Source organism: Xenia sp. Carnegie-2017, unplaced genomic scaffold (assembly GCF_021976095.1).
Source record: "Xenia sp. Carnegie-2017 unplaced genomic scaffold, XeniaSp_v1 HiC_scaffold_22, whole genome shotgun sequence".
Lineage (NCBI taxonomy): Eukaryota > Metazoa > Cnidaria > Anthozoa > Malacalcyonacea > Xeniidae > Xenia > Xenia sp. Carnegie-2017.
Genome location: NW_025813485.1, coordinates 3253367 through 3280707, shown reverse-complemented (window position 1 = coordinate 3280707; position 27341 = coordinate 3253367). Strand labels below are relative to the sequence as shown.

The 27341-nt window shown below is 32.8% G+C and overlaps 5 protein-coding genes across 7 annotated transcripts; 2 read left to right on the top strand and 3 right to left on the bottom strand.

Annotated features, from left to right (window-relative positions):
- Positions 1-2292: 2292 nt before the first annotated feature.
- Positions 2293-3416, top strand: LOC124446983 (piRNA biogenesis protein EXD1-like; the record flags this gene model as incomplete). The annotated part of the gene is given in 3 exon segments (XM_046997883.1): positions 2293-2805; positions 2807-3017; positions 3020-3416. Coding segments are annotated over 3 exon segments (963 nt in total), but the record flags the coding sequence as incomplete, so codon positions are not given.
- Positions 3417-3910: 494 nt separating this feature from the next.
- On the bottom strand, positions 3911-8293 carry LOC124445363 (glycine betaine transporter 1-like). Its single transcript, XM_046996081.1, has 2 exons — positions 7737-8293; positions 3911-5737 (listed from the first exon to the last, which is right to left on the bottom strand). The coding sequence occupies exons 1-2, from the start codon at positions 8171-8173 to the stop codon at positions 3985-3987; spliced, it is 2190 nt and encodes a 729-aa protein (XP_046852037.1). The 5' UTR covers positions 8174-8293; the 3' UTR covers positions 3911-3984.
- An 815-nt stretch (positions 8294-9108) lies between these two features.
- LOC124445374 (argininosuccinate lyase-like) lies at positions 9109-18012 on the bottom strand. 2 transcript variants are annotated; one of them, XM_046996095.1, is made up of 21 exons: positions 17791-18012; positions 17419-17470; positions 16764-16871; positions 16300-16386; positions 16147-16230; positions 15822-15878; positions 15670-15686; positions 14830-14910; positions 14591-14630; positions 14265-14302; positions 14000-14077; positions 13109-13161; positions 12633-12738; positions 12482-12553; positions 11923-12007; positions 11532-11558; positions 10524-10556; positions 10023-10106; positions 9848-9928; positions 9598-9704; positions 9109-9336 (listed from the first exon to the last, which is right to left on the bottom strand). In XM_046996095.1, exons 2-21 carry the CDS (start codon positions 17428-17430, stop codon positions 9195-9197), a joined length of 1392 nt encoding a protein of 463 aa, XP_046852051.1. In that variant the 5' UTR covers positions 17431-17470; positions 17791-18012; the 3' UTR covers positions 9109-9194. The 2 variants fall into 2 exon arrangements, with proteins under 2 accessions (XP_046852051.1, XP_046852052.1); XM_046996096.1 differs by having other exon boundaries at positions 10023-10066; positions 10547-10556; positions 17791-18011.
- Positions 18013-18055: 43 nt separating this feature from the next.
- On the top strand, positions 18056-19189 carry LOC124445379 (tRNA-specific adenosine deaminase 2-like). The gene is made up of 2 exons (XM_046996104.1): positions 18056-18129; positions 18506-19189. The coding sequence occupies exons 1-2, from the start codon at positions 18076-18078 to the stop codon at positions 19004-19006; spliced, it is 555 nt and encodes a 184-aa protein (XP_046852060.1). The 5' UTR covers positions 18056-18075; the 3' UTR covers positions 19007-19189.
- Positions 18993-27333, bottom strand: LOC124445366 (centromere protein I-like). Of its 2 annotated transcripts, XM_046996083.1 has the most exons (21): positions 27139-27325; positions 26890-27030; positions 26379-26497; positions 25594-25701; positions 25461-25509; positions 25348-25394; positions 24647-24736; positions 24344-24469; positions 23944-24090; positions 23523-23643; positions 22856-22941; positions 22587-22704; positions 22422-22486; positions 22101-22213; positions 21922-22000; positions 21797-21850; positions 21114-21241; positions 20178-20345; positions 19986-20085; positions 19396-19437; positions 18993-19303 (listed from the first exon to the last, which is right to left on the bottom strand). In XM_046996083.1, exons 1-21 carry the CDS (start codon positions 27275-27277, stop codon positions 19193-19195), a joined length of 2151 nt encoding a protein of 716 aa, XP_046852039.1. In that variant the 5' UTR covers positions 27278-27325; the 3' UTR covers positions 18993-19192. The 2 variants fall into 2 exon arrangements, with proteins under 2 accessions (XP_046852039.1, XP_046852040.1); XM_046996084.1 differs by lacking the exons at positions 18993-19303; positions 19396-19437; positions 19986-20085 and having other exon boundaries at positions 20242-20345; positions 21119-21241; positions 27139-27333.
- Positions 27334-27341: the final 8 nt, after the last annotated feature.

Sequence of the window (27341 nt, the reverse complement as noted above, 5' to 3'; positions counted from 1 at the left end):
ATTTATTTTGCTAAAGATGGATCCGCCAATGTACATATATTCAAGTTTTCGTTTTATGACATAAAAAGAAATTTTACATATTCTTAACTGTATAATTTATAATACAAGATACGTAAATAACTAAAATGATCAGGTATATACTGATACCTTCGTAAAGAACTTGTTGAAACCAAAAATTCAGCCGAACAATGGCTGCTTCATCTTGAGTTATTGTCAAATAAAGTTGTAAATATTGAGATTCAAAAATACAACCCATTTGATTAGGATACTATAAGAGAAAGTAATTCGAAAAAATAATTTACATCTTGCATTTGCTTCAAAACACAAAGAAACACATAATTTATTAGCGTAAACAACTCCAAGGTTGGTTATAACAACTAAGTAACTTTCAGAATAAAGGAGGTATTATTTCTTTCTTTGGAAATATACTTTTTTCACAGTAAGTGAACATGCACAGTAAAATTTTTGGCTAAATCACAAACCAAGCAACATCACTGTATACATTTTGTTTATTTAGAAAATATGAAAGATGACTTCCTTTTATACCATTTCTAAAATATAGTTTTACCTCCATATAATCAATGTTTGAGAGAAAATCGTCGAAACACGTTATTTTGTCCATGGTTATTTCGTGTTCATTTCTCCATCGTGAACATTTGTATAATAACTGCTTGATGAATGAAGAAAGTGATCTTTTCTTCGTCTTTTTGTCTCCTAAATATATATAATATCAATCTTAATCAGTTTCTTTTTAGACCATATCATCCATTCTATAGATGTAGTTTCGCCGTAAATATACGTGGTGTGTTTCTTTAAATGTTTGATAATAAGTCTTGTTTCTACAACGTAATCTTAAAGTCCAAGTATGTCATTTACATAGTGGAGAGAGTAAAATAATGGAAAACATAGTTTAAGCTATTTCGTGAAACAACAAGAAATATAACCTGAAATATAACCTGTTATACCAAAATAAACATTTTATTTTCTTGCTTCATTAGCCTTGCTTCTATTTTCTTGTTTCCTTGATAAGCTGAATTTACTTTCCACAAAATATCCAACCACTTTGCATCTTTTCTTTTGAAGAATGCCTCAATAAAAGAAAAACAAAACTTTTCAAACATTTTAACTTACGTATTCTCATTTACAGAAATTCATTCGATGTTGCATTAATAAACAAATAAATGAAAAAATTAAATTTAATGTTAGTAGGGTTGGATTTCTGGGTACAATACATTTCTACCATAGAGTAAGAGGTAATGAATACCTTTTTTATGTTGGGAATATTGACAGAAACCAAATGGGGCGAATAAATTTTGTATAAATATAAAAGTCCAATCAAATACGACTGTTGTCCCTGCAAGAAAAATCAATTGATATTCATTCCAACATTCTATAGATATTACGAGAGGGAAGAAATGGCTCAATACTCCAGAAAGATCTAGTAACTAGTACTGAAATGTAACTTCTTTTTACAATTTCTCCCAAAGTAAAGAAATTTTCTCATTTAGAGTTTCAGAATCATCAGATCATTAGAAACCAAAAGACTCAATCAAAAACAACGAATTTACCTGCTTTACCAAGTCAGAAAAGAAAATATGAAAAAAGTAATGTACTGGCAACAGTTCAAAAGGTCTGTAAATTACTTACAAAAGACGGAAGTTTACTTTTTTAAACAATCACAAAAGTTTGAATCTGCGTACTTCATATATAAGCACGTTATGAAAACCGAAAGAAGGCAAAAAAGCTAAAAGACATAGCCTACAACACTTAAAATCGAGTAAATAAGAAAAAAACTTTTGCTACATGTGACCTTCTGCAAGAATCAGAGCTCCTTCGGCTTTGGTAATGCCCAGTGGGCTACCAAAGTCGTTGGCTTTAGCTAACAGACCTTATACCCATCAGCAAACATTGAAACTGGTACAAAAACACAGTCAGCAAACATTGAAACTGGTACAAAAACACACTTTATCCCTGTCATCAATCAATTCGTACACCATTATTATCCATTTCAATAACGATACCTATAATACGTATTCAAGAAAAGAAAAAATAGAATTGTTGATATGTACATTTACTACATACAGAATGTTTGTGCCAAACATGAGTTGTTTGAAAGCTGAATAGTAGTAGGTAACAAAGAACGCTCGTTTAAGCATCGCTATGTTAGATAAACTGCAGACTCTTTATAGTCCAGAATAATTGTGATGCCGAATGAACCATAACCAATCAGAATTGTGGAATTTATTTTCGTGTACTTAATTATTCTCAGAATACAGCTTACCGTGACACATTTCGTTTTGTTGTTGCTATAGAACATCGACACAACATGGAAAAAAAATTTGTGAATTTGGCAGTTATCTGTTGGTTGATGGCGAGGCCGCTCTGAATAAAGCGATTTCAGAGCTTCGAGAATACAAGAAAAGAAATGAAAATATAATAGCAGTTGACTGCGAAGGAATCTCACTAAGCAGAAAAGGCCAACTTACAGTTTTGATCATAGCCACGAGAGAAAAGGTGTACTTGTTTGATGTTTTGACCATTGGAAAATTTATATTCTGCTATGGGCTGAAAGAAATCCTGGAAGATAAAGAACAAGAGAAGCTGATGTTTGATTGTCGTCAAGATTCTGATGCACTCTGGTATCAATTTAATGTCAAACTGGCTGGAGTATTGGATCTGCAATTGCTGGAAATCATGTACCGCCGTGAATATTCAACATTTGGAGGTTATTCTTCCAATTCTGGACGGTCTAGCCGATCAACACCAGTAGAGAAAATCTACGGATATCGTCGTTGCCTGGAATTGGTATGTTAGAGATGCCAAAATGGTTAAAATGAAGGACGATGGGGGACAGTTTTTTCAATCAAAACCCACAGCTTGGAAAGATCGACCATTACCAAAAATGCAGATACAATATTGCGTTGTTGATACAGTTAGAATGTTTAAGATCTATGAAGCATTGAGACAGATGCTTAGCATTCCTGAGAAAAGTCGTTTGAAGGTTGCGTCAGACAAGTATGTTATTACCGTGGCAAGAAACATCGTACTTACGATGGATATGAAAGAAACGCATTTCTTCCATTAGATATAATTCCTGAAAAGGGAACAACAAGCTTTCCATTGGCTAAGACTACTTGCATTTTATGCAATCGAAAATTTCCTAATGCAGAGTTTTCTAGGGGTGATCGTGAATGCCGAGTATGTAAAAAAGTCACACGTAACAATGTCAGAAGAAGCTACTGCAACAATTATTTTTAAACACTTTCTTTATCAAATGCCATGACTTACATTTAACATCGACAGAATGACAGTTACCCGATTAGCTAAAACAGTTAAAACGATGTGTTTAATATAGGATATGAAAGTGTAATGAGGTAATCGGGTCAAAGTCACATTAATAAAGCATTTTCTATTCAGTCTATGTCTTTTTAGATCCGTCAATTTTAAAGCTTTCCGGCAATGTATACTTTGAACGGTCCAATAGAACCTGGAAAATTAAGACATTTTTTAGGGTAAACTCCCTCTTACACGATGCAAGGCCGAACATCTTTTAGACTGATGAGAAAATTGAGTTTAAACTTAAGCAGCACCTATTGCACATCATTCCAATAAAGCGTTCTAACTTAGAGACATCAATATTGGTTTCAGCACATCAACAATGGTGATGGTAAACACTCTTCTTTGGAAATGGTAGACCATTGCAATATCCGGCTGCATCTTGCACCAGTATGTGACGTATAATGAGGGGAAAACAATGCTGTTTAGAGAAGATGCATCTTTAACAAAATTACTGTGAAAAATGGGATAAAACGCCTTTAAACACGATACCTAAAGCATTTTTTATAGACCTGTTTTTGAAAGAACGCAAATATTCACTCATGACAACGTCACTAAGTTCTACACATCTTTGTCAACTTTTTTTTCATTTAATTTTCAAACATCTAATCTAATAGTTACGACAATGAGTAATATAATAAACTTCAATCAAACGTACGAGTTAACTTGAACTGCGCACGTCTCAGACAGTCTGTTCAAGTCCGCTTTCATATCTTCAATACCATCGCCCTTGCTATATTCCATCAAAGGTTGTGGGTCATTCTTCTTTTGAGTCTCTTCAATACATGCATGTTTATACATTTGATCAATGCAGAGGAAGTACGGAATCATGGCAAACGTATCTTCCAATAAGTTTCCAGGGATTCTACTGGCTTGGCGAATTGAGCTCCTGAGCGCGACACAATAACCAAGAAAACCACAAAGAACTGCAAAACCGATGTACATGAGTCCATCACTTACAAGATTCAAGATTATCAAAAGAAAGCCAGAATAAAACAAAAGAGCCAATACACTCATGTATATCCATGAGGGTTTCTGAGAAACTTTGGATGCAGCTTTACCAGCTGGCCACCAAGGAGCGAAAATTGCAACAATAACGTGCTTGACGTTATTCAAAGAAGGGTTATCTACCACATCCAACATGCTTGCATGAAATTCGTTTTCATCACCTTTAATATCACCAAACTCAGATTTTAGGATGCGCCACAAAGAAACACAGAGAAGAAACAAAACAGGTGTAAACGGAAGACCTGAGGCTACTGCAGCAGCAAGCACTGCCTCAACGGCTTTTTCCCCGCCAGCTGTAACCAATGCTGTTGCTGTTGCACCTTCTGTTAGAGCCCAGAAAACACGCTGAGCTACAGGAGGATCTGGACTACCATTGGCAGATAGACAATCAATAACTAGTGAACCACTATCAGAGCTCGTCACGAAATACAATAAAATACTAATTAACGACAGAACTCGAAGAAACTTTCCTACATCGCCATACTGTTGAATCATATCGAAATACATTTGTTCTTGATCCCGACAAGAGAGTCGATACAATCCATTATCTGATTGATTTGAGTTTCTGCCACCAAAGCGAGCACTGCACTCAATACCTCTACCAGCAGCTTCACGCTCCATATCTATACCTGATCCACCAACAACAACAAACCACAAGAAAGTGAAAATAATGGGAGCTGCCAGTGTAGAGATAATATAATTTCTTATTGTTCTACCTTTTGAAATCTTTGCTATAAACATTCCAACAAATGGTGACCACGAAATCCACCAGCCCCAGTATGCAATGGTCCAACCTTCCATCCATTTATGGTTTTCTTTCTCATCAGGTGCATTATTAACTTGGGCAAATGCATCAGTGTGGAAGCCAAGCTGAATAACATTTTGAATGTAATAACCAATGCTTTGAACAAACAAATTAAGTAAAAAGAAAGTTTTTCCACAAAACAAAATTATCAACATGATAAAGATGCCAAGTGCAAAACAAATTTCACTGAGCCTACGAATGCCAAGTTTAAGACCAGAAACAACTGAGATGGTGGCAAAGGCTGTGATTACCCATATGATGATAATTTGACTACCTTTAGAAACTTTAATTGCACCAATGAGTAGATTTAAACCTGAGTTCATAGTCAAAGCTCCAGCACCTAAGCTTGCACATACACCAAACATTGTTGATACAATAGCAGTGATCTCGATAATATCTCCAATCCAGCCAAAGATACGATCACCAAGAAGAGGATAAAAGCATGAGCGTATTGTCATAGGCAATCCTTTTCTGTGAGACATGATTCCCATTGCTAAACCAACAAGGGTATAAACAACCCAACCATGAATGCCCCAGTGATAAAGAGTAAGATTTATCGCATCTTGAGCTCTTTGGTTATCCGAATACCTGTAAAGTAAAATTGAAAATAGTAAGCACAAATTTCTATTTATTAATTATGCACAGAAGACATTAAAATGTAAACACACAGGCAATGATTAATTTAAGTGATGAGGTTGCCTTAATTTGTAAACAGTGCGATGAAAATTGAAGTAAAAAGTAGGTTTATGCTGAGTAAAAGATTATGCACTACTAAAACCCAGACTTGACCAATAACAACAGAATATACTGTTGTTTCACAAAGCCACATTAAAAAGTATGTATCAAGTTAAGCCACCAATAATCAAAAACAAAATTGCCTTGGCATATAAATGCACACACAATAGACATGATAAAACAACACCAAAGACAGTCTGTCAGAAATTGTCTGTTAAACGTGGGGAAGGATGGGGCTAAATTGTTAGAACATACTAATTTGAGCAAAACATGCTTCAATGTTAATTTCTATTTAAAAAAATACTAAACTCAGTATGTGCATAAGTTCATAAGACACTCGTAAGACCAAAACTAACATAAGATTGACTTTCCTGTGATCATTTACTGTACTGAGAGACGAGGAAAAATAGAGGCTGTGGGTTTATTCTTTTTTGCAACCTTTTAAGTGGGGATCATTAGAAGGTGGAAGAGGATGTAGGATAAATATAGGAAATACCATATGTTGAAGTCAACTGGTTGAAGTCAAGAAATTGAATTGGTTCATTCAGTATGCGTGGTTCCAAAACCAACCCTCCCCAAATCCCTTGGCAATGTTGATTGTGTTCAGTGTATGCTTGGGCATCAATGTACGCCTTAGCACCAGCACACGCCTGCGCATAAGTGTACGCATGAACATCAATGTACGCATGAGCAGGCATCTTTGTCTTAAACTGCATTGACAACGTAAATGTTGGAATTTTGGTTTACTTATCAAAAAAATAAAAACCTCTTTCAAATTTTCAATTGCCCAAACACGAGGATTATATATTGATCCAACCTGACACAATTATGTAAAAATAAGCACGGGGCCCAGAACCACGGGTTCATAAGCCACGCACGCAAATTTTTGCATATTTACAAATGACATTGACACGTAGATAACTACTCAAACACGAATTTTTTCTCAAATAAGGAAAGAGTAAAACTCTTTAAAAAAGGTAGTTTATGCTGATAAAAAAAACGAAAATATATTTCACGAAAAAATCGTGTGTTCTAGAATTAGAAGAATTGAGTGAATTTAACACACAACACAATAAAGCCATATTCATGAATAGTAATTTACATGATGCTTTGTCGTAAATGGTAGCGTAAATGGTCGTAAAGCATTATTTGGGTACGCCGAACATTTGCTTCGATGAAATTATATGCACTCCAGTTTTTAATTCTCCTTCAAATCACAACAATGTCGCAACACATGGTCGTTTATGAAATCAATTCATCGCTTTTGTCTTTGTTCTAGAATTTCTTTCTTTCCCGCGTAGCTTGTGTATTTGCAAACACGTCTGGCTAAGCATGCTTTTCGCAATACAGCCAATACTCAATTATTATTTGAGAAAATGTTTTTATTTTCATGCAATCGGTAAAATAAGAAATTTAAAATGAAAAAATGATGTAAAACAAGCTAAAGGCATGGGTTATGTTCATGACATTGAACATCAACAGACACGGATACAACAAATTTTATTTAAAAGCAAGACACACCATAGTGCTTTCTAGTTTAAAACTAAATATGAGTAACAGTACAAATGTCTCTTAGCGTAGGTGGCAAAACTGATTTTAATAAATATTTTATATAAGCACGTGTACGGTAAGAGCCATTATTTCAAATGTGAAAGACTACAAACACAAATCTACAATATAAAGACACATAAAACAAAAATATAAGAGATGTAGAGAATATACACATACAGAAAAATGTAAGCGATGCTTTACTGCTATCGTATTTGTACAAATATATGTTAACAAACCTTACTTCCTTTGTGTTAAATAACTTGATATTAGGATGTTTCACAACATTTGTTTTACAACTAACCTTTCTTGATAACGATTGCCGTATTTGTATTTACTCCTGGGTTCGTAATGAAACACCGGTTCTGCTACGCCAAAATAGAAGAAACCAACACCAATTCCAGCTGCAAACAACATAGTAAAATATGATGCATCGCTGAATTCTGGTTCATCATCATCGCGGCCAATTTTTAAATTGCCATACTTGGATATGAAAACGACAACAATGAACACAAACCAAAGGTTTATACCACCAATGTAGAGCCATGTAAAGTTGCCTGTAATCCAATTTTTTAAAGTCGTCATGTGTTCATGCGATTTCACAGGGAATACCATGCATACTGCTATGAACGCCCATATAAAGATGGCAGCAACCGCGCTTACAACTGGATTAAAGTTGAGACGAATAGGGCCAATCTCGAACTTTAGCGTGTGACAGCGTCTTTCTCCGTCTAATGACATACTCGTGAGATGGTATGAATTTGGTTTAGAAAAAGAAAAAAGTAATTAAACCTCTCCAATGTTATCGTCAGACAAATCTACAACTGAACTGATCAAAGTGACAACACAACAGACAATGACAATGCTGTTTGGCTCAATGCTCCCCTCTTCAGTCCCAGTCTTTTTATAGGAGGGAAACATTGTTTAGCACACTCATGGAAGCTGGCCAAAAGTTAACCTCGCCAAATTCAAAAGACAAAGAGTATATTGAAAGTTAAGAATTTAACTGTTAGGTTAAGGTGAACGTTTTTATTCTCTATAAAATAATTGTACTGTTTTTCTACATATTATATAAATAGTTACATTTCAACATATTTTAACGGTTTTTTAGTGCTGATTTACTCCCCTTTCACATTTGCTGACTCCAAGCTACGTCACGCTGATGTAAAGGAAATGCAATAAATTTTTCTAATACGGATATTGACCAAGAAAAACATTGTTATGTCACATCGACAACAAATATTTTTTCTCTTAGAATGATTTTTTTGGACCCAAAACGACGGATTTTGTCACTAGATTAAGGCCTAGTTCAAACGTCGAACTTTACATGAACGACATAAAATTATATTATTTTATATTAAATAAAGATGCCTTTTTTACATTCGTTAAGGGAAGAGGTTCTTAAGGATGGCGGCAAGCAATTCCTCCTCAGAGCAATCTCAAGAACAAACTCTTACTGATTGCCAAAATATTAACAAAAGAAGCTCTCTGAAAAGTACTACCACTGCTGTTAGTCCTTCAAGTTTAGCATGGAGTGCGACCACCACACCTCCAGAACTTAATTTCTGTCACTGAATGTTATTACAAAAACATTTTCCGTTCGATGATGTAAGATGTTCCACAGAAAAGGAAGCAATAATTCAATTGCACATGAAAAATACTATTTTAAAACAAAATTAAGTGATCAGTTTTATTTCAAGCGTCGAGCAAATACTTTTTTCCAAATTTAGAATTATTATTAAACTATTATCCACGTGAATAATCATTCTTTCGAATTCAACCAGTCAAAAAGCAAGTCAATTTGATTTGATACAGAGTCAAGGCTTGTTCCACCAGTTGACTGATATTGCTCAACGCTTTCATGATAATTCCATACACTCATCACATCCGCTTCAAAGGCATGACTAAGTAAGAATACGTTTTTGGCGTAAATGAAAAATAAAATCAGATGCAAAGATTAGTGAATGTCACGTTGAATTTATCCACAAAATATATTTATGAAATACAATTTGATATAGCATGACTTACAGTATCAAAGGATAATATTTCAAGAGTAAGTGTTGCATGAACTCAACAATTCATATGACAATACGTCATAGGTCACATTGATACTTCAATTTCGTTAAACTAAAACAAATTGAATAATGAAGCATTGAATTTTCTACCTTATGCTTACAAGATCCTCGAATGTCAATTTACTCAATGAACACTTCTTGTCTTCCGCCATTTTTACTGCACAGCCAGATAAACTGTGAGCATCCCGAAAAGGAACCTACACATACATATTACGGTGAAAGTTTATAATATCGCCATTTTTATAGAAAGTGGTTTTGATCAAATTAAAGATCGCATTTTATATCTTACTCAGAACATTTAAAATGCGAACATATTTAAGTTGTTAATGACCAAACTTACGCCTTTTCGAACAAGATAATAAGCAAGATCTGTAGAGAGCATGCTTGGCACAAGACCAGAGCTCATTTTTTGTTTATCAATCTGAAAGAAATTTTAATTTGGAACAGCATAAATAAATGCACATAAGTAGGAAAAACACACTTTATTTACACAACATATAAAATTATAAAAAAACCTTAAGAGTTGAAAGTGTTCCTGCAGCAACTTGCAAGACTCCATCTAAAGTGTCACAAACATCAAATAAAGCTTCTTTATCTTCCTAAAATTAGGAATTAGCAGAACCATAGTTAATCATCAAAATATGCGAAGTAAATTACCCTCAATTAAAGCAGTCGAATTTAATTGTTTCATACATCAAATTTCGCATGCACTTAACTCAAACTATTTTATTCGACACATGCAAAATACGACGTTTGAAACAGACCTAAATCATGAAGAAACTTTGATGGTCATAGAGTTCTTTGAAATCTCGCGTTATTCGGTGAAAATGTTCATACACTGAAAACAGTTATGAATTTCATGCCAGCTACGTTTAACGATGGTGGATAACATTGCTTTGTTGTATAAAAACAAATTTTAAAACTCGGTAACAGTCAACAAAATACAAAGTTCACTCCTGTAATCAAATGAGACTCTTAAGCTGTTATATGTACGCCTAGAAGGGGCATTCCTATACCTGCAAATCCTTGTTGTACGTACTGGGTAAGCCCTGCAAAGTAAATGAAAGATCTGTAAAACTTGAAAAGTAAGTGCAGTGTTACATAAAATTCTTATAAGAAAAAATAAAATTTCAGTTGCTATAATAGTAGAACAAATTAATATAAAATCAACTTCAACAACACTAAAAATTAAACCTAAGAGCTTGCCAATTTGCTTAAAAGTAAAACCTGAAAATTTAGCTTTGAACTGATAAAAATTGTAACAACTTCAACCTCGATTTCTTTAAAGCTTAATGTTTTCATAATAAAAAAACGTGTCAACCAGTTGCTCCATTAAATTGGTGAATCGAGACAAAACGTTTCCCCATCATCAAGTTTGTTTGTTACGAGATCATTTTAAAGTGAAGTTTGTGACTCAGAGTTAGTAGAAATGTTTACGTTGAAAGCTCGAAATTTCATCGCTTGTATATCTCAACATGTCTTTAAACTGAAATAGTTGTGTGGCCAATTTAGTATCTGTCCTATGGCGAAGAGCAATATTGCAGTTGTTTTAAATTCTATTCTTCGATACATTTTAAACTAAAGAGCGATGTATTATAAACAAAACTGAGTTCGTGCTGCTTGTTCTTAGCCGTTTTCTTCTTGTTAACATTCTTACTATATATACACTTCATGACTAAGTGTATAGCAGATAAAAGACTCTCATTCAGCACAAATAGCAGGGGGCAGCAGTAGAACATTATACAATATGCAGATAATTCTTAAAGAGTGTTTTTTTAACACACACGTAATCAGCAAATATGAATATAGACTTGATCTTGTTTAATCCTATTGGGGCCAAAAAAGTCAAATGGTTGTCGTATAAAACGAACAAGCAATGTTTTCATTGATGTAACCGAAAGAGCGTTTCTATTCGTGCTGGCTAGACTTGGCCGTGTGGAGCCTGGATCGCACCAATGAAATGGTATTTTCCAAAAAGAAATAAATAAAAAGTAATGAAATAAAGAAAACAAATTTTCATGTACCTTTAATGTTACCAAAAACCCAGTGAACTAAAGTGAAGAGAAAAAAAATTTTTTAACGATAAAAAGTATAACAGCCAAGGAATGATAGAATTGAGCAAAAAGCATATAAATTCTTAACCTCTTCTAATGGGGATAAGAAGGAAATAAAACAGGATAACATAAGTCAGTATATGTTATATGCATACCATGTTCATAGCAACAAGGTTTAAAATGTGGTGAAGGTAAAGGACCGGAGAATGGATCAATCATAATTAAAATTCGTAAATCAAAGAATTTTAGTTTACTACGGCAACATGTAAAAAAAACTATTCTGATCACACAACATAATGCTTCACTAGAGAAAACTACATTATATACTGTTAATGTTGCATTGTTTGAATTATTTACTTACATCACCAATTATACGTCCAGATTTTCCGCGGATCAGTTCCAGGCTATCGGGATTTTTTTTCTGAGGCATTAAACTGCTACCCGTGCTGATCATAGAAAAACGATTATCAGATTTTCAGAAAAACGGTTATCAGATACAAGAACTTGACAAATGATGACAACTGAAAATAATTTATAAGTTTCTATAAGTTGCTACGTAACTTTATACCATTACACAACATAAGTTACTTTAGTCGTTAGCAGTTCGTAGATGATATAATAGTATAATACACGTTTTTATCAATGGGATAATCTTTACACAATTTTTACCGAAAGGTCTTTTTCAAAAAAAAAACAAACAGTAAAACATTTTTCAAAAATTTTTCTTTAATAAAATTATCGAACACGTCGATTGCAGGACAGGCCTATAGACGTGATTGCTCGTATATATTTTTGCGTTCCTAAGATTTAAGTATCTCTGCTCAAGACTACAACATGTATTTACTATTTACTATAGCAACTTTTATCCTCATTGTACAGTCTTCAAACAATTCTCCCTGCTGCACTGTATTGACTCTAACCTGTATGCATCTGAGAGCAAAACATATCCAAACTCAGATGTACTGTAAATAATTAGATCTTCAGCCCAGCGACTGTAAGAAAAGTTTATTATTATCACAACCACCACGAGCACAAAGTTTTGTCGAGTTCTTCGTTAGTTCTTTGATATACCTTAGATGAGTCATGAGTAATGAAGCCCAAAACATGAACTCTGCAACGTAATCTCGGTCTGATGTAGCATCAAGACTATTATTGGTAACATTGTCAAACCCAAGTTCTAAGGTAAATGAAAGCGAAGAATGGACTGTAAATAGAAAAGAATAATGAACAAGTATACAATAGGCCAAGGTGTAAAGTAGGTCAAGGTGTACAATAGGTCAAGATGTTCAATTGACCAAGGTGTTCAATTGATCAAGGAGTACAATAGATCAAGGTGTACGTTAGATCAAGGGGTACAGTAGATCAAGGTGTACAATAGTTCAAGGTGTAAAATAGATCAAGGAATACAGTAGATCAAGACGTACAGTAGATCAAGGGGTACAATAGATCAAGGTGTATAATAGGTCAAGGTGTAGCTATATTACAAAAAGGAGCTCAATATGACATAGAGTACAAAAAGTTGGAATTAAAATAGAGACTTTACAAACCTTCTGCAAGAAATTTGCGATCAATATTAAAAGGATTTCCTGCTAAAGCACCGCTAAAAGCAGAAAAAATGAACAATCCATATGAAAATTATCGATTTTTAAATTTGGATATTTTCTGTACGTCATATTTTTGTGTGGCACGCATTATGTAAGAATAATGGTGTCGAGCAAACAGTTAGTCTCGATCTTGTTGAACTGAATAAAGAAACATTACACGATCTTTTACTTGATAAAGATTAAGTCAAATAAGATTAATAACAAGATTTATAACAAAAAGATCAATAACCAAAAAATCAATAAACAATAAGATCAATAACCAATAAAATCAATAACCAATAAGATCAATAACCAATAAAATCAATAACCAATAAAATCAATAACCAATAAAATAAATAACCAATAAGATCAATAACCAATACGATCAATGACCAATGAAATCAATAATCAATAAGATCAATAACCAATAAGATCAATGACCAATAAAATCAATAAAAATCAAGGACTATAACAACTTGCATGCAAAGATTCTCAGCGTAAAAAAAAATGAAGATTGTCACAGACAGGATTACTGCATTGAATGTAGCATAAAAAGTCAATTGGTAGTAAGGAAACATTTTCATTTGATTAAATAGTTCTTATATAAAAGCTTCAAATATCAAAGTTATGGCCCTTTTCTGATTATCATTGTATCAGAAGGACTGGGATTCGTCATAAGAAAAAATATACCATTTTGCTAATCAATGTTTGAGAAAATGCAATTGCACAATTCACTTACCAAAATTCGCAACTGACTTTAAATGGGTTGATTGAGTGAAGACTAATTTCCGAATTCCAGTTTCCCTGATATGACGGTCATTTTAATCATTTGGAGTATTAAAACATGTAGCTAACCTTCCCAAAGGTAAAATATTCAGTCTTTTACTGATATCTTCTAGTCTCTCAAAGTCGCGTTTTAAAGACCAAGCGTAGCTATAATAAGAATTTAACTAAAATACACATGATTAAAATAACAAGCTGAGTCACTGATTCAAATAATAACTAAGTATCTATTATGACGTTGATAGGTTTCTAAAATTCAAAATTCTTTGGTTTGTACGCATGTGTACATACTGAAAAAATGTTTTTTTTATAGGAGTATGATTGTAGTGAGGTTTACCTTAGCAACCAATGGCTCCAACGGATTGGTTGAGCTCTCTATAAGATATAAACGTGAGATAGAATCGGCAGCACAGGCTAGGAAACCTATAGTTTATCCCTATTTTGGATTAAAATTACCAAATGACAAGGAAAATGACAGATGTGGCTGTTTGACATTCAACAAGTTTTTTTTATCCATGCATTGTCGTCAACTTCATATAATTTCATATATTATTTAAGTGCATTAACAATTACACTCAAATCTACACATTTTTTGTCAACATGAAGAAATGCGTGTATGCCCAGATCACCAGATTATAGATGTTCAAAGTGCTGCTGACTTGCCTGCATGTGTGTGTAACCTGGCATGAGAATGTCTTTTTCCCTACAAAAGAAAGTGCTAAAAATGTAGATGATTGAAGACAACAGTCAGAAGAAGTTTGGTTATAAAGTACTTTAATTTAATGAAATCATCATGTACGTAAGGTTACGTTTAAACTTTCACGATTATTGAAAGTAACGAAACAACGACGTGTTTGAAAAATGTATAATAAATGATATTGAATGATTGTCTCTGTACATACTGATTTGCTCTTTCCACGAAAACTTTGATTAAAACTTTCAAATGGCCTTTAAGACTCATAATTTTCCCCCTCAACCACAATCTAGAAATAAATAAGTCAGTCAAAAATATACAATTTTAATTCCGATATTTCCACATTTTGAACAAAAAGGAAACTGGGGCAGTGCCGGATCCAAGGAAATTCAAAATAAATAAGAGTTCCTCAATTTTAAATTCGAATTATATTCAGAAAAAATATATTGGTTTTTAATTTCTGAAGAATATAATTTTGCCAATGAATTTGCCTCTAAGGTGTTTAGAAACGTAAATGTATGCCTAAATGTGCTGCAGTAATTTCTTTTGATGTACTCTGCCACTGAACTGGGAATTTTGGCAACAACAATAACAAGTATGACCTTGCCTCCGTTATTTAAGTTAGGTTTTTAACTTAAATAACTATGTTTCAAAGCAGGGGTTCTTGCTTTAGAAAGACGTTGCCCTTTTTTTTAAAAAAAAACTTGAAACCTCCCACCTCTTGTGCCAGCACTTGAGCAGAATTATATGGAGTTTTGACCAACAATACCTCCTATTAAAATGTCCTTTGATCTATATGTTGTTGTCTTGATCAATGGAAATTCATTTATTAAGTTAAGGATACATCATTTAGATCTAAGATTTTGATGTAAGTACTTTCCTATCTTTAAAGTATATGTATATGTAATGCACGGAGTTTAACATTTATCTGACCATTACGTATTTGTTCATTGCAAACGAATAATTTAAGGATCTATCTTTTTATTTCCCATGAAAGCATTTGTTAGAATATGGATGGTTAACTAGGTGCACAATAAGTACCCATTACCTTGTATCAGTGGCAGCCTAAAATTAAAATTACAAAAAATTATGTTTTCTAGCATCAAATAAATTATCCAATAGTCGCCCGTGCATGTATATTTTGTTTTGAAGTAATTTGAAAAAACTGAGATTAAAAGATAATGAATGAATGAAAATTACTTGATCATTTCTACTTCTTCCAGTATGTAGTTTACCAGCTACATTTCCAATAAGTTCCTGGCAAAACATTAAAATACTATTTTTATTGAATGTAATATTCACAAAATGCTCTAATCTATGCTGATTTAAAGAAAAAGCAAGCAATTTTATATGATGTGTAGACAAAGTAATTATAAACAAAATTAAGACTTAATTTGAAAAATAAAGAAAAAAGAGAAAAACAGCTAATGTAGATGAAACAAACTAGCAGATCAACTATTGATAATTCATTTATAAGTTTGTTCATGTTTTGGTTTCCTGTTCCCTACTTGCTTGAAAAGCTTACATTTAGTCTTCTTTCATTGGCAGTATGAATATCTTCATCACCAGGTTGCAGCTTAAACACACCACTCAACCACTCTTCCTTGATCTGATTAAACAAATAAAACAGCAATTATAAATTAACAAATTTATCATTTAATTTTCATTGATAATATACCATTTCAAGTCCTTTGATAATTGAAGTCATCTCATCATTGCTGACAATCTTAACTTTTTCCAAAGCCTTGACATAAGCTATGCTTCCCTATATAATATGAAGTTAGCATATTATAAAAATGATTTGCCTAGCTTATGGTTTCATGGGAAATACGATGTGAAATTAATCTATATTCTTGGAGAGTACATTTTTCAAAAAGCACTTTTTAAACTATCTAAGTCCGGTTTATAATCCCTTGGTGATCAATCACAATAACCACTTTAATTTCACCTACACCTCGTAATCCTTAGTTGTCTAGCTGAATATATAGCAATAAATATAATAATAAACTCTAGAGCAGCAACTATTGTCTGTAAATAAAAAAATATCAAAGTTTTCACAATGTAGTTATGGGTATGATTACTATTGTACTATCATGAAACTCTTTCAAAAAATTAACATGAACAATAACAAATAATGATCACCTCAATATCAACAGAAAACAAACGCTTATCGAATGTTATTGATGCATTGAATGATTCCATGACAGGGTCAGTTTTTCCAGTAAAACGACCACCCCATAATCGTCCTCCCTATAATATCAATGAAATTCACATTGACTACATCAAGATGAAAATGATGCAAAGTTAAAAAATTAATGTAAGAACAGTAGAAGAGGAACACAAGTTACATGCATGAATATAAATTGATTTACAACATGAAATTACAGCCACAAATTGTTTCACTTGTTGATCAAAGTACTTGTAGTAAATAAGAAAAAGTCAAAATATTCTAATCCTTTGATTAAATTGTTACTGATGACATGATGTAACCAGTTCAAAATTTGGGAATATGAATATTGCCAGGCCAACCACACCCCTAATTATCAATAAGCTGGCTAAGTTACAGATTGACAAAATTTGATTTTTATTAGGAGCTATTGAATTGGAGGTCATCTTGAAGAAATTTCCAGGTTACATTCTAACCAAGGAATGTTTGTCTAAATACAGTGAGATTGAAAATTCCAAATGGAGTTAATTTAATGTTATTATGTTCGTACACATGTAAATGTGGACCTAAAACTTATGGTCTGACTCTGCTACTGCCTACATGCAATTTATAACAGTGGTAGGTGGTTACCTCTCCTGCCATACTTTCTAGAGAGTTGTCTTCAATTCTGTTATTTATGAAACTAAAGCAGAAACACAAGACAGTAAAATGCTATTTCACAACACTTTAAACGTATATGAATCCAATTTGGGCTTTATTACTTGACACCCAAATTCATAAATCTTTATTGCCAAGCAGCTAATTAAGGCAGTTCTTTCATTATTAAGTGTTATGATGATGATATTGCATTTATAACACTGATTTATAATCTGCATAACCAAGACTTTGTTACGTTAATCTTTTAATATAGTGTCTTTTTATTTTTATACTAATACTATACGTATCAACTTTATATATGGTAATAGCATATGATCACAAAAATATAGAATTTAGAATACTCACATTATACGTGGGGATGTTTTGCCAAAAGAAAGCACCCAATGATACTAATCCCCGTCCCCCCACGGTCAAATAAAATTAACTTTTAGCAACGATTCACCAAACAATTTTAAAATCTATAAATCTTTATTGGGCAAAAATTCATCTTTGGTTGAATAGATCATAGATAATAAGATATGTTCGATTGTTTGGCTATCCAAATCGCGATACGAACTGGGGAGGGTGTATGTTGAATATAATAAACAATATATGAATCATGAATGATAACCGTCGGACCGTCACCGCTAAATGGAGCTAATGTCAGAAGTTGACAAGAAATGGATGAAGGATTGCTTGATAATGGTAAATTAGGTTATTTTTGTTACTATCATAAAATTAACATCACTATAATTATATAAGGTTTTTATAAATTTTCAGTGACTTAAACGATTTTTTTGTGTAGAATGATTGTTTTTGACATTCTGGATCATTTGAACTTTGTCAACTTATAAATAATAGAAGTTGTTAATATAGAGGGCAAAAGTGGCAAAACCTCTTCACCTTTTATTTCATGTGGGTATTGCAAAGGAAATGCAACTACTGTTGTTTACCTGGTGTAGACATGTCATGAAATTGTTTGTTAATTCTAATTTTGAATGGGAAAATAGCCAATAATAGTCCAAATGTTATTTTGTCCCCTAAAACTCAATGGTCACTTCTTTAATATTCTTAATTACAGGCCGAAAATGCTTTAGCTAATGGAGAGGTGCCAGTAGGATGTATAATTGTCTATAACTCAATGGTTGTTGGTAAAGGATGTAATGAAGTTAATGAAACCAAGAATGCTACAAGGCATGGAGAGATGATAGCAATAGATCAAGTCCAAAATTATTGTGAGATGAATGGTTTGGAATTTATGAATGTGATAAAAGAAAGTTCCCTTTATGTTACTGTTGAGCCTTGTATCATGTGTGCTTCTGCACTTAGAAGTTTGCATATTAATAAAGTTGTATATGGTTGTGCAAATGAAAGATTTGGTGGTTGTGGTTCAATACTGAACATAGATTCAGATGTTTGGGAAAATAAATCCTGCAATTGTGACCAAATACAAGGTCAGCCATTTCAGGCAATATCTGGAATTTATGCCAAAGAAGCAATTGATTTACTTCAAAGATTTTACCTTCAAACCAACCCAAATGCACCCAATCCAAAGATAAAAACAGGTGTTCCAAAAATATAAAATGTTTGACCATTATTACATTAATATTATTTACATACTTTGGGTCAAGTTCAGTGCTTGCAAGCAAACCTTTGTTGGAGATATAATACTATGTTACAATACTGTTGCTCTGTGTTTTTTGGTAAGTTAATGCACTTATAGGTGTTAAATAAAGAAGTAAAGTTTCCTTGTTTAGTTTCACAATAGTCAGTTGACAGATGATGATGTCCTTTGTTTGATAAAAGTGTTTAAAAACCTGATAATTCCATTATGGTTTTGACTTTTCAAAAATTCAAGGTAAACAGTTCTTACTTTCCCCTAGCAAGAAATATTGAGGTATAAATGGGTAGATCTTTTGTAATGGATCATAAGTTATAAAATTGAGCCTTTCTTAAGGGAAGTAGACTTACTCGAATTAAACTTGGATTCACTCTTATGTCCTTTTTTTGCGTCTAAATGGTGGATGTGATAAAAATAAGAATAGATGAAAAATTATTCTTGCAAATATCAGTGGATGATACCATTAACTCGAGAATACAGGGTTTTGAAATGTATAGACCACTCTGCAATGGTAATCTTTTGTATGTAACAAAACATTTTTATATCAATGCAACTCTTGCCTAGCGGACACTACGCTCCAAGTGACACCCCGCTAGTACTGAAACCATATGCTGAATCCCCATTAGTACAGACACCATATGCTGAATCCCCGCTAGTACAGACACCATATGCTGAATCCCTGCTAGTACAGACACCACATGCTGAATCCCCACTAGTACAGACACCATATGCTGAATCCCTGCTAGTACAGACACCATATGCTGAATCCCCGCTAGTACAGACACCATATGCTGAATCCCGCTAGTACAGACACTACGCTAGTACTGACACGCCGCTAGTACTCTCAGGCAGACCTTGACTTAATTATCTTCCTATTGTTATGCAAAGTTAGGTAAAGACATAGTGATCCATCTAAACATTTCTGCAAATTTAAACAAACCTCTTCCAAATATTTCTTTGCAAGAAAAACAAACGCTACATGATTTAAAATCGAGAAGCGCTCGTTAACATGTGGGATTTCAAGGGACTGTGTTATAGGTCTATAAAGAAACGATACTTATGAAACGCGAAAAATGAATTATAAAACAAAGAAACGTTACCTCAAAAAGAATAGTAATCTTTCTATTAATACCTTGGTATGCTGTAACATAATGAATTAGAGCGATCTTCAAAAGCTTTATTTCTCCAAATTGTGTCACATATATCAAGAATATATCGATTGAACTGGTCAACTTTATCAAACCCAATACACTCGTGTTTCGTGGTTGCACGCTTCTGGTACTCAAATGTATCTTTTATACTGCAACATGAAGAAAGACCATTAGCGTCATGCATCTTCAAAATCCTGAGTCTAAAATCTTTTATCTCAACAGCACTTCTTGTTTCGTAAAAGGTACTAGGCGAGTTTTCAATTTTTTTACCCATAGTCTTATCTCAATGGAGCTAAATATAAACACTTGCACGACCTGTCGCAGATTTGAAAAAAGTTGCGTTTCTGCAATATGTCATTGCTCAGTCGATAGTGATGGCAATAGAGTAATAGTCGTTTCCTTGTATATTAGTCTTTTTTTGCTATATTTCTATATTTTATCGAGTTGAAATGACGCTGGACATTAAATGATATGTCGATGGTGAGCAGTCAATTTGCGTTTTTCTTATGTGATCACACCTTGTACCTTTATGGGTTCATGGTACAATATGTATAGGTAATAGCATGGTTTCTCGTGCAATTTGGAAAAAATCCGAAAAGTCCGAAGGACTCGTGCAATTTGAAGTCTTTGAAAAACTCACGAGTGCTTGTTTTCCAAATTGCACGAAAAACCATGCTTTGTTTACAACAATTTACTTTCCAGCTTTTGAAATGTTTTAATTTGATTGGCTCTTACATCATTCCTTTGTTAGACTAACAAATCAGGAACGTATTTTTCAAAAAGAAATTTCACTGTATTTCTTTTTTTTTGCACTGGTATTTACGATAAATTACACTGCTCTTAACCAATCAGAATTGAGAATTTTTTTCATGTATATTATTAAGATGGTAATCAAATAAATTATTGCACATACGTACTTTACCATAACATTACAAAGTCTCGATATAGTCATAGGATTTGTAGAAAAAATAAATCGATATACGATGGTGGGAGAAGGTGTGTAAACAAAATTTACTCCAGGAAAACGATGATGAAGCGTGGAAACCTACAAAAAATTAACAAAGTTTATAATAAATACAACAAATGTAATAACTAGGGATCCAAGGATAGTGCAGAGTTTCAAAAAACATCACGAGGTAAACATCCAATGACTTCATGGCGAGTAATAACATTTTTTGTATAACCTATCACAAACTATAGTCTAAATAACCACTAGTTGTCTTGTTGTCTAAAATGTACATGTAAGCAATTTTCTTTCTGTTCCACGGTGTAATGTCTATGGTTGTGTATTGGCTCTTTTGTTTTTGAAAATGGTGAGGACACGAAAGGCCGGTAGAGGTCATTGAGGTAACAAATTTGAAAATACATTTGTTGAAACAAGCTGAAGACAGACAACATGCCAATAAAGAATGACGGAAAACTTCCACAGTTTACTCGACGAACTGAGGGAGCTTTTGTTGCAGTTCATAGTCAGACCAATTGTTGCAGTTCATAGTCAGAGCAATGATTAACTAGATCTACTAGCGCCGATAGTTTTCACTAACTCAATTATCCAATCTACCTTTGAACTACGTGAGATAAAATCCTTACATCTACGTACCTGCTCAAAGAAATACAATATGCAGTGTTGAAGTAGTATGTTGTCACTTTCCATCTACAAGGAAGAAAATAAATCAAATTGACTGATGGTGCAATTAAATATATATAAGATAATTTGATTGGTACCTGCATGGCCATAGTTGAAATTTTATCAACAAATTTTACTAAATTCATCATTACAGTACAAATTTCTTCCTTGTCGAGACTTTAACGGAACATAATATACGAGAAAATGAGCAATGTAATTGGTATAGCTATCACATTATAAAAGCGAGGTAAAAATCAATTTTAAAAAGTCTATATACCTCATTTGTTCATAAGAAGCTCGCATTGATTTATTTTTCTCTTCCAATGAAATGATCATTGCTGAACGTGCATATGTAATTAGCATTTCCGTGAAGCAACTCAGAACTTGACACTAGAAAATATGGATGTTATAACTTTTCTTGACCGAATGGGAAACCACAATTTTCAATCGTTCCTCTAAACTTCCATTCTACTATTTCAGTCTCATTCACAGCACGCCAGTATAAAAGTTGGGACATAAAATGTTTATGAACATAAATGTTATAAATGTTTTCATGTTTTAGCCTCAGTCGTGTGCATGCAACTTAACCTTTTTGTACCTTGAACTCGACAGCTGAGCAAAAGAATAAATTTCGTAGAGGTTCGAGTACCAAATCATTCAACTCTAGAAAGTAAATTTGTGTAAGAAATTGAACTGATTTATGTTAAAATCAAAGAAGACTTAGCCAAATAAATTAAACTTAAGATATCAAATAAAGCTTCACTTTCATATGGTGTCATCGGCATTTGAGAGATAAGTAAAAATATCAACGTTTGATAATCTGCGCCATTCCACGCAACCAAATATTGTGAAAGACAAAGCTCCAAAGATGACAGTGGTTTCTATAAAAAAGAAAAAAGAAACTGTTTGTAACTGACTTACAGCACTGTGAATATGATTTCAATTTTCGTAGCTTGCCCAACTACTAATATTGATGTGCACATCTCTGGAAGACAAGAGTAAAAACAATTTTTACATTGAGAATTCACAAACCTGGTAGACCATGAGAAAATTAAGTATTGCTTGAAGAAGCTTCCGAACTCTTTCTCTTATAACAGCAGATGGTGCACTTACTAGCTCTAAGCATTAAGAATGTTCAAACAACTTTATTTAGGTAGTACTTCTCGCGATTTTTACGAATGCTATACATGCATGTTAAACGTATTAAAGAAACGATAATATTATAGTTTGGTACAAACTTTATCACAAATTATAGTTTAATTAAGAAATAAAACAATTTACAATTGTTTCGCTTTTACACTCGTTACTGCAAACCGAAATCCAAAGTCAGAGTGGAGTTTTTCTATAATGCCAAACCATTAGCATTATGAGGCCAAATGATTACAAACAGAGCATGTGAACCAAACATGCAGAATGATAAAGTTTAAATTCACCATATGCATTTGACCATTCTAGAACAGTTTGATCTTTATTGTATGTACATACCAAAATACCTTAAAGCAGTTTAATTGGTACAAAATTTTACTTTTTGAAAATTTAAATAGCTGCTATTATTTATTTTGCTAACGCTGGATCCACCAATGTACATACATTCAAGTTTTCGTTTTGTGACATAAAAAGAAATTTTACATATTCTTAACTGTATAATTTATAATACAAGATACGTAAATAACTAAATCGATCAGGTATATACTGATACCTTCGTAAAGAACTTGTTGAAGCCAAAAATTCAGTCGTACAATGGCTGCTTCATCTTGAGTTATTGTCAAATAAAGTTGTAAATATTGAGATTCAAAAATACAACCCATTTGATTAGGATACTATAAGAGAAAGTAATTCGAAAAAATAATTTACATCTTGCATTTGCTTCAAAACACAAAGAAACACATAATTTATTAGCGTAAACAACTCCAAGGTTGGTTATAACAACTAAGTAACTTTCAGAATAAAGGAGGTATTATTTCTTTCTTTGGAAATATACTTTTTTCACAGTAAGTGAACATGCACAGTAAAATTTTCGGCTAAATCACAAGCCTAGCAACATCACTGTATACATTTTGTTTATTTAGAAAATATGAAAGATGACTTCCTTTTATACTATTTCTAAAATATAGTTTTACCTCTATATAATCAATGTTTGAGAGAAAATCGTCGAAACACGTTATTTTGTCCATGGTTACTTTCGTGTTCATTTCTCCATCGTGAACATTTGTATAATAACTGTGTGATGAATGAAGAAAGTGATCTTTTCTTCGTCTTTTTGTCTCCTAAATATATATAATATAAATCTTACTGAGTTTCTTTATAGACGATATCATCCATTATATCGATGGAGTTTCGTCATAAATATATGTGGTGTGTTTCTTTAAATGTTTAATAATAAGTCTTGTTTCTACAACGTAATCTTAAAGTCCAAGTATATCATTTACATAGTGGAGAGAATAAAATAATGGAAAACATTGTTTAAGCTATTTCGTGAAACAACAAGAAAACAAAAAAACAGCAAAATCCTGGTTATACCTGCAAAATGAACATTTTATTTTCTTGCTTCATTAGCCTTGCTTCCCCTGTCTTGTTTCCTTGATAAGCTGAATTTACTTTCCACAAAATATCCAACCACTTTGCATCTTTTCTTTTGAAGAATGCCTCAATAAAAGAAAAACAAGACTTTTCAAACAGTTTAACTTACGTATTCTCATTTACCGAAATTAATTCGATGTTGCATTATTAAACAAATAAATTAAAAAAATTAAATTTAATGTTATTAGGGTTCGATTTCTGGGTACAATACATCTCTACCATAGAGTAAGAGGTAATGAATACCTTTTTTATGTTGGGAATATTGACAGACACCAAATGGGGCGAGTAGATTTTGTATAAATATAAAAGTCCAATCAAATACGACTGTTGTCCCTGCAAGAAAAATCAATTGATATTCATTCCAACATTCTATAGATATTATAAGAGGGAAGAAATTGCTCAATATTCCAGAAAGATCAGAGCAAACTTCATGTAGCTAGTACTGAAATGTAACTTCTTTCTACAATTTCTACCAAAGTAAAGAAATTTTCTCATTTAGAGTTTCAGAATCATCAGATCATTAGAAACCAAAAGACCCAATCAAAAACAACAAATTTACCTGCTTTACCAAGTCAGAAAAGAAACTATGAAAAAAGTAATGTACTAGCAACAGTTCAAAAGGTCTGTAAATTGCTTACAAAAGACGGAAGTTTACTTTTTTAAACAATCACAAAAGTTTGAATCTGCGTACTTCATAAATAAGCACGCTATGAAAACCGAAAGAAGGTGAAAAAGCTAAAAGACATAGCCTACAACACTTAAAATCGAGTAAACGAGAAAAAAAACTTTTGCTACATGTGACCTTCTGCAAGAATCTGAGCCCCTTCGGTTTTGGTAATGCCCAGTGGGCTACCAAAGTCGTTGGCTTTACTAAATATTCGCTAACAGACCCTAAACCCATCAGCAAACATTGAAACTGGTACAAAAACACAGACAGCACTCACCACTTTTCCCATAAGATCCAATAACTTTCTCAGTCTAAAAGCCTTCACTATAAAAACGTACGCTTTTTTCAGTACTGAATTAAAATACACGAAAAATAAATTTCACCACACACCATCATCCTTTCTCGTCATAAGATACAACAAGTGACAAACATAAGGACACTAAAAAATGTAAAATTGTAAAGGAAACGAAATTTTACAATTAAATGGCAAAATTTCTCTTTCAGAGCAACAACAAAACTTTACCAAAGTATCGTTGTCCAAAAAGTGAAATATCATGCCGTATAAATTATGAACTTTATCCCTGTCATCAATCAATTCGTACACCATTATTATCCATTTCAATAACGATACCTATAATACGTATTCAAGAAAAGAAAAAATAGAATTGTTGATATGTACATTTACTACATACAGAATGTTTGTGCCAAACATGAGTTGTTTGAAAGCTGAATAGTAGTAGGTAACAAAGAACGCTTGTTTAAGCATCACTCCTTATAAAGCAATGCATGTAGCAACTTTTGACTTTATCTTTATATGCATACATATCATGTAGACAGGTTTTTGGACAATAAAAATATACTAGATGAGCCTTAAGTGATAAAGTAATAAATACTCTGGTAGAAATCTTAATAAGCACTGGTCTCTACTAAGCTCTGCATGCAAGAACAGCTTTATAATAAGAAAAAATTTAATAATTGCTAAAACAATACTAGCTAAAACTAGCAAATAAGTTAATCTAAAAATACATACATAACTCTTTGTAAGTAAAACTGTATCATAACATTTATAATGAACAAAAATAGTTTTAGACACATGAACCTGCTTCCACGATTGGAATTTGATAATCCAAACAAGCTATATCAATTTCCAAAAGTCAAGACATATGTAATACCAAAACACAGCAAAGATGTGATTACTGAGCATATTTTAGACACATCACATATGAGGGTGCCTTAAAACCAACAAAAAGTCAAGCTGGCTATGCTACATGTTTAAAATGCATGTTTTTCATGCATTACACAACATACCTGAATACTGGTGTTGATAATGTTTGCACTCATTCTTGAAAAAACATTTATTATACAATCTGCTGAAATGCCATGTCTTGGAATCAAACATTTGATGATTTGATTTCTCACAGCATCAACTAACATATGATAAAAAAATTCAATGAAAGCAAATGCATCGTTTACTGCTTTGGCATATACATATATACATATATATAATATAATATAGATGGCTGCACCTATGTAGCTACCCTACAAGTTTGAATGTGCTGTTTAAATTTTTCACTCACTGTAAAATCAATAGATTTCTAAAGAAGTCAATGAAGCAAATGACCAAAAGTTTACATAGCACAACCAAACATGTTGATCTAAAGTATTCATTTGTGATGATGTAAAATTAGCACGTGGGAAATAATAACTTGCTACATAAGTCTTTCTCTTTTAAATTCATTTGCTTTTAAAAATATTATAATTTATAAAAATCATCTATTTAGTATTTAGCAAGGGTATCATGTGCAGGTTGTGCTCTTACCAAATTTCTTACTGCAGCAAATGTTGAGAAGACGTGTAATTTGCTCATCACTCAAACCATTATGACATGCTTCTTCTTGCAAACAAACAATGACAGAGGTACCATTGTAAAGTGCCGGTGGTTTTCTTCGAATTGCTTCTTCTAATTATTAGAAAAAATATGAATATGCATAAACTCTAAAATTTACAAATTTGAAGATGAAATATCACAACAAAAGTCCACTTATATAATACATATGCATGTCATTACCATTTTCCAATGTATTTATCAACTTATCAATAGATATTCTGTGCCCTTCGTGTTCGAGTTCGAGTTCATTTTGATCAACGCCGATTTTCTTACCATCTTCCGCCATCTTTTCTCTTTCCCGCCAAAGATTTATAATCATGAGTGAAAAAATGTACCTTTAGTGACTTTTGTATCACTACATATCCATAGTAATCCATTTATTG

Excerpts from the sequence above, each read along its gene's own strand:
- LOC124445366 (XM_046996083.1), bottom strand. The coding sequence starts at position 27,277 with ATGATTATAAATCTTTGGCGGGAAAGAGAAAAGATGGCGGAAGATGGT. Across the intron at positions 24,091-24,343 it reads ATAAAATGTTCATTTTGCAG|GAGACAAAAAGACGAAGAAA; the intron begins GTATAACCAGGA and ends ATATATATTTAG. Across the intron at positions 20,346-21,113 it reads CTTTGTAATGTTATGGTAAA|TATAAAAGATACATTTGAGT; the intron begins GTACGTATGTGC and ends TTCATGTTGCAG.
- LOC124445379 (XM_046996104.1), top strand. The coding sequence starts at position 18,076 with ATGGAGCTAATGTCAGAAGTTGACAAGAAATGGATGAAGGATTGCTTG. Across the intron at positions 18,130-18,505 it reads TGAAGGATTGCTTGATAATG|GCCGAAAATGCTTTAGCTAA; the intron begins GTAAATTAGGTT and ends TCTTAATTACAG.
- LOC124445374 (XM_046996095.1), bottom strand. Across the intron at positions 14,078-14,264 it reads TGGAGCCATTGGTTGCTAAG|CTACGCTTGGTCTTTAAAAC; the intron begins GTAAACCTCACT and ends TTCTTATTATAG. Across the intron at positions 13,162-13,999 it reads AATATTTTACCTTTGGGAAG|CGGTGCTTTAGCAGGAAATC; the intron begins GTTAGCTACATG and ends TTCTGCTTTTAG.
- LOC124445363 (XM_046996081.1), bottom strand. The coding sequence starts at position 8,173 with ATGTCATTAGACGGAGAAAGACGCTGTCACACGCTAAAGTTCGAGATT. Across the intron at positions 5,738-7,736 it reads GGCAATCGTTATCAAGAAAG|GTATTCGGATAACCAAAGAG; the intron begins GTTAGTTGTAAA and ends TTTACTTTACAG.